The 15,203-nt window shown below is 46.9% G+C and overlaps 1 protein-coding gene across 1 annotated transcript in view; it reads right to left on the bottom strand.

Moving 5' to 3' along the window:
• si:dkey-16n15.6 (organic solute transporter subunit alpha) overlaps positions 1–15,203 on the bottom strand; it is a 58,201-nt gene that overhangs the window by 27,203 nt on the left and 15,795 nt on the right. The window contains 3 exon segments of the mRNA XM_034173114.1: positions 731–886; positions 3,210–3,283; positions 3,365–3,516. Of these exon segments, the coding sequence (XP_034029005.1) occupies positions 731–886; positions 3,210–3,283; positions 3,365–3,516 (382 nt within the window).

Raw genomic sequence — 15,203 nt, forward strand, 5'->3', positions numbered from 1 at the left:
CTTTTTAGTCACATAGCACTACTATTATTCTGAACACTACTGTAAGTCCAGGAAGGGAGGTTAATCAAACCAGAGAAAGAGAGCAACATGAGCCGAGGAAAGAAGGTTACTCAAGTTCATTTCAGAAAGGGAGGTTTTGGCCAGAGAAACTCACCCCATGGAGTAAATGTGGTGTCTGATGTTCCCTCACAGTGTTTGTCAAACCAGTCAGTTTAACAGACACCCTCACTCAGTTTTTGAAGACAGGTAGGGATTTTATTGGGGGACCGTTCGGTCTGTGACACTGGATCTGTGAAGGTAAGGGTGGAATTTCTGGCAATGGCGGAAGTGTAGAGGCGGAATGATGATAAGTGACAACTGTAAGTATCAGCTCCGAGGCAGGAACGATCAGGAACCAAAGCCACACACAACATCTCCATCGTTAAAAAAGAAATTTAAAAGCAAAATAAATAAAAAACAAAGAAATTATGAGCGATGAAGAGGACCGTTCTCCAAGCGAATGTATGAGGAGTTTGAACTGGAGGAATTAACAAAATGTCCATGCAGCCACAAAAACAGCCATATAATAAACTCAATATTAACCTCACTTTCAGTTAATAATCCTTTGTTTCATCCGCTATGAAAAGTGATATCAAGACATTACGGGACGTAGAACATGTCCAGTTTGACAGCTGCCTCTTTATACTCCACAGCTGCAGGGGGCAGCAGTTCCTGTTCTTTCCTTCCTCACCTGTTGATGGCCACCATCGGGAGGCAGCAGCAGCAGCAGCAGGGGAATGGATTTGGCGACACCTGCTGGCCAGACAAGGCATCAAGCATACGAGTCTTCCCTCCAAACAGGTCCGTGATCAGTGCCATGAACTTCAACAGCGTGATGGAGTGGTACCTGCCCACAGGAACCCAGGAACCAAGACCATCAGTACCTACTATCACAACCTGGACCTGGAACTAAATCACAACTTGCTCCTCAAAGTACCTGGAACTAAAATCACAACCTGCTCCTCTCAGTATCTGGAACTAAAATCACAACCTGCTCCTCACAGTACCTAGAACTAAAATCACAACCTGCTCCTCTCAGTACCTGGAACTAAAATCACAACCTGCTCCTCACAGTACCTGGAACTAAAATCACAACCTGCTCCTCAAAGTACCTGGAACTAAAATCACAACCTGCTCGTCACAGTACCTGGAACTAAAATCACAACCTGCTCGTCACAGTACCTGGAACTAAAATCACAACCTGCTCCTCAAAGTACCTGGAACTAAAATCACAACCTGCTCCTCACAGTACCTGGAACTAAAATCACAACCTGCAATTCAAAGTACCTGGAACTAAAATCACAACCTGCTCCTCTCAGTACCTGGAACTAAAATCACAACCTGCTCCTCACAGTACCTGGAACTAAAATCACAACCTGCTCCTCTCAGTACCTGGAACTAAAATCACAACCTGCAATTCAAAGTACCTGGAACTAAAATCACAGCTTGGACCTGGAACTAAAATCACAACCTGCTCCTCAAAGTACCTGGAACTAAAATCAAAACCTGTACCACACAGTACCTGGAACTAAAATGACAACCAGCTCCTCACAGTGGAACTAAAATCACAACCTGTACCTCACAGTACCTGGAACTAAAATCACAACCTGTACCTCACAATACCTGGAACTAAAATCACAACCTGTACCTCACAGTACCTGGAACTAAAATCACAACCTGTACCTCACAGTACTTGGAACTAAAATCACAACCTGTACCTCACAGTACTTGGAACTAAAATCACAACCTGCTCCTCACCGTGGAACTAAAATCACAACCTGTACCTCACAGTACCTGGAACTAAAATCACAACCCATACCTCACAGTACCTGGAACTATAATCGCAACCTGCTCCTCACCATGTAACTAAAATCGCAACCTGTACCTCACAGTACCTGGAACTAAAATCATAATCTGCTCCTCAAAGTACCTGGAACTAAAATCACAACCTGCTCCTCAAAGTACCTGGAACTAAAATCACAACCTGCTTCTCAAAGTACCTGGAACTAAAATCACAACCTGCTTCTCAAAGTACCTGGAACTAAAATCACAACCTGCTTCTCACAGTGGAAGTAAAATCACAACCTGTACCTCAAAGTACCTGGACCTAAAATCACAACCTGCTCCTCACAGTACCTGGACCTAAAATCACAACCTGCACCTCACAGTACCTGGACCTAAAATCACAACCTGCACCTCACAGTACCTGGACCTAAAATCACAACCTGTACCTCACAGTACCTGGAACTAAAATCACAACCTGTACCTCACAGTACCTGGAACTAAAATCACAACCTGTACCTCACAGTACCTGGAACTAAAATCACAACCTGTACCTCACAGTACCTGGAACTAAATTACAATGTTGTTTCACAGGAAGTACCTGGAACTAAATAAGAAGTGCCCTGGCAGAGTGTTTGGCTCCATGCGGGTTAATCTTGAATATTACCTTCACAGACACACTGCTGAGTCTTTGGAACATCTCACATATGTCATCTTTGTGATATCATAAAGCTGGCTGTTGAATAACTGGGAAAGAAAATCTCTAAGGTTCCTGCATATCTCATTACCGTTTCATTTATTTCTAGACTGAGGTGCTGATAGACTGATGGGTCGTCAGGGAGAAAGTCAGCGAGAAGGTAAGACAGACAGGCAGACATGCAAACAGGCAGACGAACAGACTGACAAGCGCATGGACAGGCAGACACACGGACAGATTGATAGGCAGACAGAGAGGCACACGGACGGGCCGGTAGATGGACAGGCATACAGACAGACAGGCATACAGACAGGCATACAGACAGACAGGCATACGGACAGGCATACAGACAGACAGGCAGATGGACGGGCATACAGACAGACAGGCAGATGGACGGGCATACAGACAGACAGGCAGATGGACGGGCAGACAGACGGAGGCAGATGGACGGGCAGACAGACGGAGGCAGATGGACGGGCAGACAGACGGAGGCAGATGGACGGGCAGACAGACGGAGGCAGATGGACGGGCAGACAGACGGAGGCAGATGGACGGGCAGACACGGACAGATTGACAGGCAGGCAGATGGACACGCAGACAGAATGATGGACAGCAATGATCACATCTTCCCCCACTTTTTTGTAATGTCTCACACTCATCTGTGACGGGATATTAACAGAAGATGACTTACAACGAAGCGATGAAATTGCACAGCGAGGACGATCGAGGGACGTACAATGCTATGAGGGAGGTCGAGGCAAACACCTGAGACAAAACCAAAAGTCAAACACTGTGTGCAAAATGACTGTAGGTCCGTGTAAACCCCCCCCCACACACACACGTTACCGGGTACATTCCTAAAATCCACAGGCAGAGTTGTTTCCGCCTGGTGGACGGCACACGGCGCAGGAAGAAGCCCACTTCCTCCAGGAACAAGGCCAGTAAAAGCAGAGCCAGAGCAGCAGGGATGAGAAACAGCCACAGGTCGTCTTTAATGGCTGAAGACAAACACACCACAAACACATCGTCAGCCCCCCGTCACCACGGCAACATTTATTCTCCAGCTCACCGGAGGACTTTAGGACCTTATGGGTTATCGCAGTGTGTTCTGATAGTTCCTGCAGTAGGCACACAGGAAAAGCCCGCCCCCTCACCCACTGGATGCTGGGATACCAAAGCACAGCTTGAGTGGTTCTGAAGCACGTTTGGACCAATGGTGGACCTGACGCCTGTCCTGCCTGCAGACTCTGCTGGTCTCGTTGGTTTAATGTCTGTGTCGTTAAGTTATAATCAATAATAATAAAGGTTAATATATATAACACAATGCTTAAATACTCTCCGCCGTATGAACATAAAAATAGGAAACAATGTGACCTTTTGACCTCTTAAAATAGGTCAAGGTTAGCCATTTTTGAACTTGTCCAAGGTTTGTCTCCCAAGAATGCTCCCTGTGAATTTGAAGACTGTAGAATTGGACTTATGCTGAACACAGGCAGACAGACAGACGGACGCAAAGTCTTAGTAATACCCGATGGCCAGATTTTGGCCTCGGATAAAAACGAGGCGAGGAGCTGCCGCTCTGCTGAGTCAGACACTGATACCCAAGACAGCATGGCTGTAAAGGTTCCACGGTCAGCTGACCTCTGCAATCACCAAGATAATATAAGAGGGACATTATTGTCCCAGGTGGGACATTAGGCTTGGCCAGTAGTCTGTACAGAACCACAAGCACAATGCAGCCATGACACCATTTTTCACGTCGACCTTGCATTTTACTGCACGTTTCTTCACATGCTGCACATGCTGACTTCAAGTCCGGTTGATGTCACACTGTGACCCTTCAGCAGCTTCACATACTCAAGCATAAACTGGATTTAAATAAAATCTGTCACTCTGTAACTGCTTGATAAAACCAGATATTTTTTTTTTTAATTTAGTGGGGTTTTGCTGCATTGTTTGTCTCATGCACGGTAAGTACTCTGGAGGCTGCTCATGTGGAGCACATCAGGGTATGACGCGTTAAGCCTTAAATGAAGTCTGCCCACCGGCGTACACATTTAGTCACATCCCTCGTGATGTGAAGCAAGGCGGGGGTGTTGCCCTTATTTATAAATCTAGGTTTAGCTTATTAGCTGTTGCGGGGGAGGTCACAAATATAACTCATTTGAACATCTGTTTGTCCGCTCTGCCCACGATGCTACGAATTGCCGAGGTCAGAAGAATAAAAATCAGCCATATTATTTTGTCACTGTATATAGGCCCCCTGACCCATACTCTGAAATCTTAGATGAATTTGGTGTGTTCATCTCTAACTTGTCAACTAGTGCAGATAAAATTCTAATTATTGGTGACTTTAACATTCATATATATAAGCCTTCTGATCCCCTCTGCAAATCATTTATGGGCATTATGGATGTATTAGGATTTCAGCAATACATTCAGGACTCAAAGCACATTAGTGGAAATACCCTGGATTTGGTTCTCGCATGTGGTATTGCTGTCACAAATATTAACATCATGTCTCTTACATTGGTGTTCTCTGTTCACTCACTTGTTAGGTTTACAGCTTTGCTGTCGTGTTTAGTTGAACAACAACCTTATTTATCACTGCAGCGATGCATCAACTCAACTACGACTGAACTCAATGGTAGACTGCTTGATACATTAGATTCACGCGTGAAAATGCCCAATCAGTAGACAGTCTTGTGAATAGTTTAAACTCAGCGCTCAAAACTACACCTGACATGATTGCGCCACCTATATGAAAACCACCCCTCCCCCCAAAAAACACAGTTATCTCGGTTCAATGATTACTTGCGTGACCTCAAGTGTAAGGCTAGAGGTCTAGAACTGAAATGGCGTAGTTCAAAATTAGAAGTATTCCATCTTGCATGGCGTGATGCTATCTTAGACTATAAGCATGCACTGCTAGCTACAAAGCGGACCGATTACTCTGATTTGATCAACAAAAACAAGAATAACTCAAGTTCTTGTTCGACACGGTGGCAACACTTATACCCGGACAGCCACCTGTAGTTAACTCTCCTTTTACAGCACAAGATTTCCTGAATTACTTCGAGAAGAAAATAGACGACATTAGGTTAAACATATCCCAGCATGCCTTAACCCAGTCACTACACCCTGCTATTGAGGTGGACACCATTACTGAGGTATTACCTAGATTTACAGAATTTGATAGCATCTCACTAGGCGTGCTGACAAAACTCCTAACATCTACAAAAAGCCGACTGTGTTGGAAATTATTAATCTCTCATTGAACTTCTGGACCTGTTGGTAAATGTTTCAAATCTGCCGTGAAATCTAATCTTGACCCTGGTGTAGTGAAAAACCGCAGGCTGATATCAAATTTATCATTTCGCTCAAAAATTCTGGAAAAAGTGGTTTCACGGCAGCTCGTGGACCACGTTGCTGAGAATAATCTTTCTGAGCCACTGCAGTCTGCTTTTAGAAAATATCATCCCACAGAGATGGATCTCACTAAAGTGGTGCATGATCTTCTGCTTGCAGTGGATTCAGACACCACTACGGTTCTGGTGCTGTTAGACCTCAGTGCTGCGTTTGATACCATGGATCATCATATACTACCTATCTACTTGATAGGCTGGAGAATCATTTTGGGATTACTGGGACTGCCCTTGCGTAGTTCACACCTGACCAGTCATTCTCACTGTGTTTTGTACAATAACACTACCTCCAACCTTATTTCCATGTCATTTGGGGTTTGACAGGGGTCTGTCATAGGCCCCCTGCTTTACTCCCTTTATACAGTGGGGAAAATAAGTATTTGATCCCAATTTCAATTTCAATTTATTTTCATTTATACAGCGCCAAATCACAACAGAGTTGCCTCAAAGCGCTTCACACAGGTAAGGTCTAACCTTACAAAACCCCAGAGCAACAGTGGTAAGGAAAAACTCCCTCTGAGAAAGAAACCTCAAGCAGACCAGACTCAAAGGGGAGACCCTCTGCTTGGGCCAAGCTACAGACATAAATTACAGAACAATTCACAGAACATTTCACGGATGAATATACAAGAAATGCTATTGGCGCACAGGACAGGAGGATCGCCAACAGGAATACAACTCCCATCTCTGGATGGAGCTACACCTTAAACAGAGAGAAAAAACAGAATCAGGAATCAGAAAGATAAAAAAATACTGTATAATTTGTTATCATTAAACAACAAGAAAAACAGATTAATACTAAGGTGATCGCCGGCCACTAGCCCTAAACTTCACTAAAAGACCCAGAATTTAGGTAAAATTGAGGCCGCAGCCCGATCCAATTACTAATAAATGAATTAAAAGAGTAAAAAGAGTAAAACAAAACTGTACCACTATGCTAGCCATATGAAAGGGAAAATAAGTGCGTCTTAAGTCTGGACTTGAAAATCTCCACAGAATCTGACTGTTTTATTGACGCAGGGAGATCATTCCACAGAACAGGGGCACGATAAGAGAAAGCTCTGTGACCCGCAGACTTCTTCTTCACCTTAGGGACACAAAGTAGTCCTGCACCATGAGAACGTAAAGCCCGGGCCAGTACGTAAGGTTTAATTAGGTCAGCGAGGAAGGGAGGTGCCAGTCCATGAATAATTTTATAGTTTAGTAGCAGAACCTTAAAATCTGATCTCACTGGGACAGGAAGCCAGTGAAGGGATGCCAAAATGGGTGTAATGTGGTCGAACTTTCTGATTCGTGTTAAAAGTCTGGCTGTAGCATTTTGAACCAATTGGAGACCCCTAATGCTACACTGCAGTAAACCACAAAATAGAACATTGCAGTAGTCCAATCTTGAAGAGATAAATGCATGGATCAGGGTCTCAGCATCAGCCATAGACAGGATGGGACGAATCTTCGCTATATTTCGCAGGTGGAAGAAAGCAGTCCTAGTAATATTTCTAATGTGGAGGCCAAAGGACAACGAAGGATCAAAAATTACACCAAGGTTCCTCACTTTGTCAGTGTGATGTATGACACACGAGCCGAGGCTGAGCGTTAACTCGTCAAATTGATGCCGATGTCTCACTGGACCAAGAACCATCATTTCAGTCTTATCAGAGTTTAAAAGTAGGACGTTTCTAGACATCCAACTTCTCACTGCTGCAAGGCAATCTTCTAAGGATTTTATGTGAACGAGATTACCACCAGTTATTGGCATATACAACTGAGTATCATCTGCATAGCAGAGAAAAGTAATCCCAAAACGCCACAATATGTGTCTAAGAGGTGCTAAATAAAGTGAGAAAAGCAGGGGGCCTAAGACAGACCCCTGTGGAACGCCAAATTTCATGTCACTACGGTTAGAGGTAGTGTTACTGTACAAAGCACAGTAAACATGACTGGTCAAGTATGACGTCAGCCATGCAAGCGCACTCCCAGTAATCCCAAAATGATTTTCCAGCCTATCAAGTAGAATATGATGATCCACTGTATCAAATGCAGCACTGAGATCTAACAGCAACAGATCCGTAGTGGTGTAAGAATCCATTGTAAGCAGAAGATCATTCACCACTTTAGTGAGAGCCGTCTCTGTGGAATGACATTTTCTAAAAGCAGACTGCAGTGGCTCAAAGAGATTATTCTCAGTAACAGTCTACGAGCTGCTGTGACACCACTTTTCCAGAATTTTAGAGAAAAATGATAGATTTGATATTGGCCGATAGTTTGTCAATACACTAGAGTCAAGATTAGGTTTCTTAAGTAATGGTTTAATCACTGCAGATTTGAAACATTTAGGAACAGATCCAGAAGTTAAAGAAAGATTAATAATTTCCAGCACAGTCGACCCAAGAGTGGGCCACAGGTCCTTAAACAGTTTTGTTGGTATAGGATCAAATAAACAGGTTGTGCTTTTTGTTGACATTACGAGTTTTGTCAGCATGCCTAGTGAGATACTATCAAATTCTGTAAATCTAGATAATACCTCAGTAGTGGCGCCCACCTCAATAGCAGGGTGTAGTGGCTGGGTTAAGGCATGCTGGGATATGTTTAACCTGATGTCTTCTATTTTCTTCCCAAAGTAATCCAGGAAATTTTGTGCTGTAAAAGGACAGCGAACTACAGGTGGTTGTCCATGCATAAGTGTTGCCACCGTGTTGAACAAGAACTTTGAGTTATGCTTGTTTTTGTTGATCAAATCAGAGTAGTAAGTCCGCTTTGTAGCCAATAATGCATGCATGTCTAAGATAGCATCACGCCACTCAAGGTGAAATACTTCTAATTTCGAACGACGCCATTTCCGTTCTTGACCTCTTGCTTTATGCTTGAGGTCATGCAGATAATCACTGAACCAAGGTGACTGTGATTTGGGGGAGCACAGTTTTAACACAGATGGTGCAATCATGTCGAGTGTAGTTTTGAGCACTGAGTTTAAACTATCCACAAGTCTGTCTACTGACTGGGTATTTGTCAAATGTGAAGATAAGACATCAGGCAGTCCAGCTTCGAGTTCAGTCTTAGTTGAGGAGTTGATGCATCGCCGTAAAGATTTATAAGGTTGTTGTTCCACTAAACACGGCAGCGAAACTGTAAACTTAATAAGTGAGTGATCAGACACCACTGATGTAAGAGGCATGATGTCAATATTCGTGACAGCAATACCACGTGCGCGTCGAATCCAGAATGCATTGCTGAAATCCTAATGCATCCACAATTTCCATAAATGATTTGCAGAGGGGATCAGAAGGCTTATTTATATGAATGTTAAAGTTACCAATGATCAGAATGTTATCTACACTAGTTGACAAGTTAGAGATGAACGCACCAAATTCATCTAAGAATTCAGAATAATGGGCCAGGAGGCCTATATACAGTGACAAAGTAATATGACTGATTTTTATTCTTCTGACCTTGGCAATGTGTAATATCCTGAGCAGAGCGGAGAATCTAAACCTAGATTTAAAAATAGGAGCAACACCCCCGCCTTGCTTTGCATCACGAGGGACATGACTAAATGTATATGCTAGTGGGCAGGCCTCATTTAAGGGGAGGACAGCTGTAGGTTTAAACCAGGTTTGACACAGCCCGATCATATCTAAGTGATGGTCAATAATTAGATCATTGATCAACAATGATTTTGAGGACAGTGATCTTATGTTAATGAGACCCAGTCTAAGGACCTCAGTGGGGTTGACAGTTGAACTGTTTGGGTTCAGGGGTGGTTCCAGAGTAGCATATATAAGATCCCTATTAGTAGGTTTAGGTTTAAGACATTCCACGCGCGTTGTAGGTAGCAGACACGAAATCTTTGCTATTGCTGGAACAACCACTGGGCCATCCTCAATTTCAACATCATTCAATACAGTAATGGGTATTAAGTTTGGAAAGCATATCCCTCCCTCTATGATTTTTATGGACACGACTACGGAAGCAGGCTACAGTCTCAACTTGTTGAAATTTCCTCCCTGGCAAATAAACTGCACTATCACCTAGTGGATTTTCTGCACTAAATTCCCTGTTAAGATAATGGATTCCACACCCACATTTGTCATAAGCCTTGCAGGGTCTCTAATCACCTGCTCCGTGGCCTGCTGTAGATTCCTAATGTTACCCTCCCTGTAGAGCTCTATCTATGTTCGCAGACAAGATGGCGGCGCCTTCCCCAGTAGGGTGGAGGCCGTCCGGCATCAGCAAGCCACGGCGGCCCCAGAACGAAGGCCAGTTATCAATAAAGCTAAAGCCTTGCTGTCTACAAAACTGCGCCAGCCACCTATTTAATGATGTCAGCCTGATAAACGCCTCATCAGTACCCCGGGAGGGGAGGGGACCAGAGACTATTAATCGATGCCGACACATCTTTCTGGCAAGGTCACAAGTCCTCTCTATGTCCATTTTTGTGACCTCCGAGTGCTTCATCCTGATATCATTGGTGCCAACGTGAATAACTATGTGACTATATCTCATGTCATGTTCCTTCGTCTGTCTTCCCTTCTGCAGCATCAACACCCTAAGATGAGATGCAATGTTGGGAGCTCTGGCCCCAGAAATACATTTAACGTCAGTCGGCGTCTGTAACCTGACTTTGCGGTTGATAGAATCCCCTATCAATGAAGTCCAGTGTTTCGGCCTGGAGACAGGAGTGGAAGTCACTTGTGGTCTGTATGGAGGAGTGAACCAAAATCCCTGTTGCAGTGTATGAAAACTTTGTCAAGAACTCCAGGAAACGTCTGACCTCTGTAATGGCAGACAATTGTTTCTGTACCAATTGTTAAGGTATGCTTTTCTAGGAGGTCAAATACTTCTTTCATGCAATAAAATGCAAATTAATTATTTAAAAATCATACGTGATTTTCTGGATTTTGTTTTTAGATTCTGTCTCTCACAGTTGAAGTGTACCTATGATAAAAATTACAGACCTCTCCATTCTTTGTAGGTAGGAAAACCTGCAAAACTGACAGGGGATCAAATACTTATTTGCCTCACTACTGCAACCCTTGGGCACATACTGCAGTATTTTGGGATTACCTTTCACTGTTATTTCCTACTTTTAAACCTGACAAGACTGAAATGATGGTTCTTGGTCCAGTGAGACATCGGCATCAAATTGACCAGCTAACACACTTGCCTAGGCTCGTGTGTCATACATCACATTGTCAAAGTGAGGAATCTTGGGGTAATTTTTGATCCTCCTGTTGTGTGGGCCGCTGAAGAGGAGGTACTGCTGGCCCACCACCACCAGTCGGCGCCCTGTTTGGAGTGCGGGCTTCAAGCATGAGAGGGCGCCGGAGCCATTGGAAGTGACAGCTGTCACTTGTCAACCACACCAGCTGTCTCATCAACCACCACATAAGAAGCGGATTACAACTCCACCTCCTCGCCGAGAAATCATCTACCACTAGAGGTAATTCTTCTCTGCTGTTGTTATTCAGTGTTTTTCAAATTGTGATCTGTGTGCAGCCGTATACCTGTAAAGCCTGCTTGGAGATTGGATTGGCGGATAGTGAGAAGACGACGGTCTTCGTCTCTCACTCCATCCAGAAGAGGGACAAACAGGAGCTGCACGAGTGATACGTATCTGGAGGTGGAGGTTTTCCCTCCCGGAGGAATCGTGTGTAAAGGTTGCTGGGTGTGAGGACTCGCACTCACCATCATCTGTTTCTTGTCTGCCAGCAGTACCAGGGCCGACAACGGAGGACAGAGACCACCTGGGGACTCAGGACTTGGCGGCTCCGGTGTTCTTCAGGCCGTTGGTGGTGGAAGCGCTGTGGGCCCCGGCTCTTCGATCATCAGAGGTCTCCTATCTTCTAGCCTGCCCACAGTCCTCTTGTGTACAATTGGCATCCAGTATTTTTCTGTCTGTATTCCGTTGTGTGCCTTCACAACATTAAATTGTTACTCCTTTTCTTATCCATTGTCCGTTCATTTGCGCCCCCTGTTGTGGGTCCGTGTTACGACACCTTCCCAACAGGATTTCTCGGCCATTCGTCATGGATCCCGAGGGGCGTCATCCACAGCTTGAACAGCCAATGGGAGAACAAGGAGCGCAGGCGTCAGCAGGAGGCGTGGTAAGTGATCTGCAGCAAATCCTTACCGCTTTCACTGCTCAGTTACATCTGGTAACCGAGCAAAATGCAATCCTCAATCGGAGGATGGAGGCTCTCACCGCCAGAGTGGAAGCACGCGAGTCGAGCATCGCTGCAGTGTCTCCTCCTGCTGGCCCGGGGCCTAATACAGACGTTCCACTGGCCGTTCAACAACCCCCCCCACCGTCCCCTGAAGCTTACATAAGCCCTCCCAAACCGTACGGAGGCTGTGTTGAAACGTGCGCAGACTTCCTAATGCAGTGTTCGCTCGTTTTTGCACAGCGTCCGGTTATGTACGCATCAGACGCCACCCGGGTGGCTTATGTAATTAATCTGCTTCGAGGTGAGGCACGCGCTTGGGCTACAGCGCTCTGGGAACAGGATTCATGGCTTCTGACATCATACGCTGGGTTTATACGGGAATTCAAACAAGTGTTTGATCATCCCAACAGAGGCAAGACCGCCTCGACCGTGCTGCTGTCAATGAGACAGGGGCGTCGGAGCGCAGCTGATTACGCTGTCGACTTCCGCATCGCGGCTGCGAGGTCTGGCTGGAATGACGTTGCGCTCCGCGCTGCCTTCATAAGCGGACTGTCTCCAGTACTGAAGGAGCATTTACTGGCTAAGGACGAACCGCAGGATTTCGACGGGCTTGTCAATCTTGTCAATCGCTTAGACAACCGCTTAAATGAACACCGTCGGGAGCAGGCCGGGGGGGCGTGGCCGGGCACAAGCCGTCCCTCTCTCTTCCGGGTCCGAAGGGGTGACGTCGTCCCCACGTTCCACTGCCAGAGGGATCCGTGTGGCAACAGCTCCCCCTGCTGATGAAGCTATGGACACGAGCAGGGCCAAAGTGAGATCTGATGTCAGACAAAGGAGGCTGGCCCGCGGGGAGTGTTTTTACTGTGGCTCATGTGAGCACATGTTAAAAGATTGCCCCAAACAGTCAAACACCAACGCCCGTCCTTAGAAACTGGGCTAAGGGTGGGCCATAACATGTACACGGGGAGACCCCGCAGATCAGCACGAATCCCAGTGACAATCCTGAGTGGGGATTTAACCCTTCACGCCCCAGCACTGGTGGACACGGGGTCCGAAGGGAATCTGTTGGACAGCAGATGGGCAAAGGAAGTAGGGCTCCCTCTAGTGGCTCTGCCTTCGCCTTTGAAGGTACGGGCACTAGATGGCACTCTACTCCCGTTAATCACACACCGGACACAGCCCGTGACTCTGGTTGTGTCTGGGAATCACAGGGAGGAGATCGTGTTTTACGTAACACCTTCTACCTCCCGAGTGATTTTGGGTTTTCCTTGGATGGTGAAACACAATCCCCGGATCGATTGGCCGTCTGGGGTAGTGGCGCAGTGGAGCGAAGCCTGCCACCGGGAGTGTTTAGGATCCTCGGTTCCACCCGGGATCTCGGCTAAGGAGGAGGTTAAAGTCCCTCCCAATCTGACGGCGGCGCCTGATGAGTACCATGATCTTGCTGATGTTTTCAGCAAAGATCTGGCACTCAGTCTTCCCCCGCACCGACCGTACGATTGTGCCATTGATTTGATTCCGGACGTTGAGTACCTGTCCAGTAGACTGTACAACCTCTCACGTCCGGAACGCGAATCAATGGAGACCTACATCCGGGACTCCTTAGCCGCCGGATTGATCCGGAACTCCACCTCCCCGATGGGTGCGGGCTTCTTTTTTGTGGGTAAGAAAGACGGCGGACTCCGTCCATGCATCGATTACAGGGGGTTGAACGAGATCACGGTTCGCAATCGATACCCGTTGCCCCTCTTGGATTCGGTGTTCACACCCCTGCATGGAGCTCAAATATTCACCAAACTTGATCTTAGGAATGCGTACCACCTGGTTCGGATCCGGAAGGGAGACGAATGGAAGACGGCATTTAACACCCCGTTAGGTCATTTTGAGTACCTGGTCATGCCGTTTGGTCTCACCAACACGCCCACGACGTTCCAAGCATTGGTTAATGACGTCTTGCGGGACTTCCTGCACCGGTTTGTCTTCGTATATCTGGATGATATACTCATCTTTTCTCCGGACCCTGAGACTCATGTCCAGCATGTACGTCAGGTCCTACAGCGGTTGTTAGAGAACCGGTTGTTTGTGAAGGGCGAGAAGTGTGAGTTTCACCGCACTTCTTTGTCCTTCCTGGGGTTTATCATCTCCTCCAACTCCGTCGCCCCGGATCCGGCCAAGGTTGCGGCGGTGAGGGATTGGCCCCAACCAAAAAGCCGTAGGAAGCTGCAACAGTTCCTCGGCTTTGCAAACTTCTACAGGAGGTTCATTAAGGGTTACAGTCAGGTTGTTAGCCCCCTGACTGCCCTGACCTCCACTAAGGTCCCCTTCACCTGGTCGGACCGGTGCGAGGCCGCGTTTAGGGAGTTGAAACGCTGGTTTTCGTCTGCGCCAGTTCTGGTGCAGCCTGATCCTACTCGCCGGTTTTCAGTGGAGGTGGACGCCTCAGACTCAGGGATAGGAGCCGTGCTGTCCCAGAGCGGGGAGTCCGATAAGGTTCTCCATCCTTGTGCCTACTTTTCCCGCAGGTTGACCCCCGCTGAGCGGAATTATGACGTGGGCAATCGGGAACTCCTCGCGGTGAAGGAGGCTCTGGAAGAGTGGAGACGCCTGTTGGAGGGCGCTACGGAGCCTTTCACGGTTTTCACGGGCCACCAGAACCTGGAGTACATCCGGACCGCCAAGCGGCTGAACCCCAGGCAAGCCCGCTGGTCCCTGTTCTTCGGACGCTTTGACTTCCGGATCACCTACCGCCCCGGGACTAGGAATCAACGGTCCGATGCACTGTCCCGGGTGCACGAAGAGGAGGCCAAAGCGGAGTTGTCGGACCCCATCGAAACCATCCTTCCCGAGTCCACTGTCTTGGCCACCCTCACCTGGGACGTGGAGGAAACCGTCCGGGAGGCCCTGACAAGGAACCCGGACCCGGGAGATGGTCCGAAGAACAAACTTTACGTCCCACCAGGGGCTAGGGCTGCCGTCTTGGACTTCTGCCACGGATCCAAGTTCTCCTGTCATCCCGGAGTGCGTAGGACCGTGGCAGTAGTCCAGCAGCGCTTCTGGTGGGCGTCACTGGAAGCCGACGTCCGGGACTACGTCCAGGCC

The sequence above is a fragment of the Thalassophryne amazonica genome, chromosome 6 (assembly GCF_902500255.1).
Source record: "Thalassophryne amazonica chromosome 6, fThaAma1.1, whole genome shotgun sequence".
NCBI classification, from domain to species: Eukaryota; Metazoa; Chordata; class Actinopteri; order Batrachoidiformes; family Batrachoididae; genus Thalassophryne; species Thalassophryne amazonica.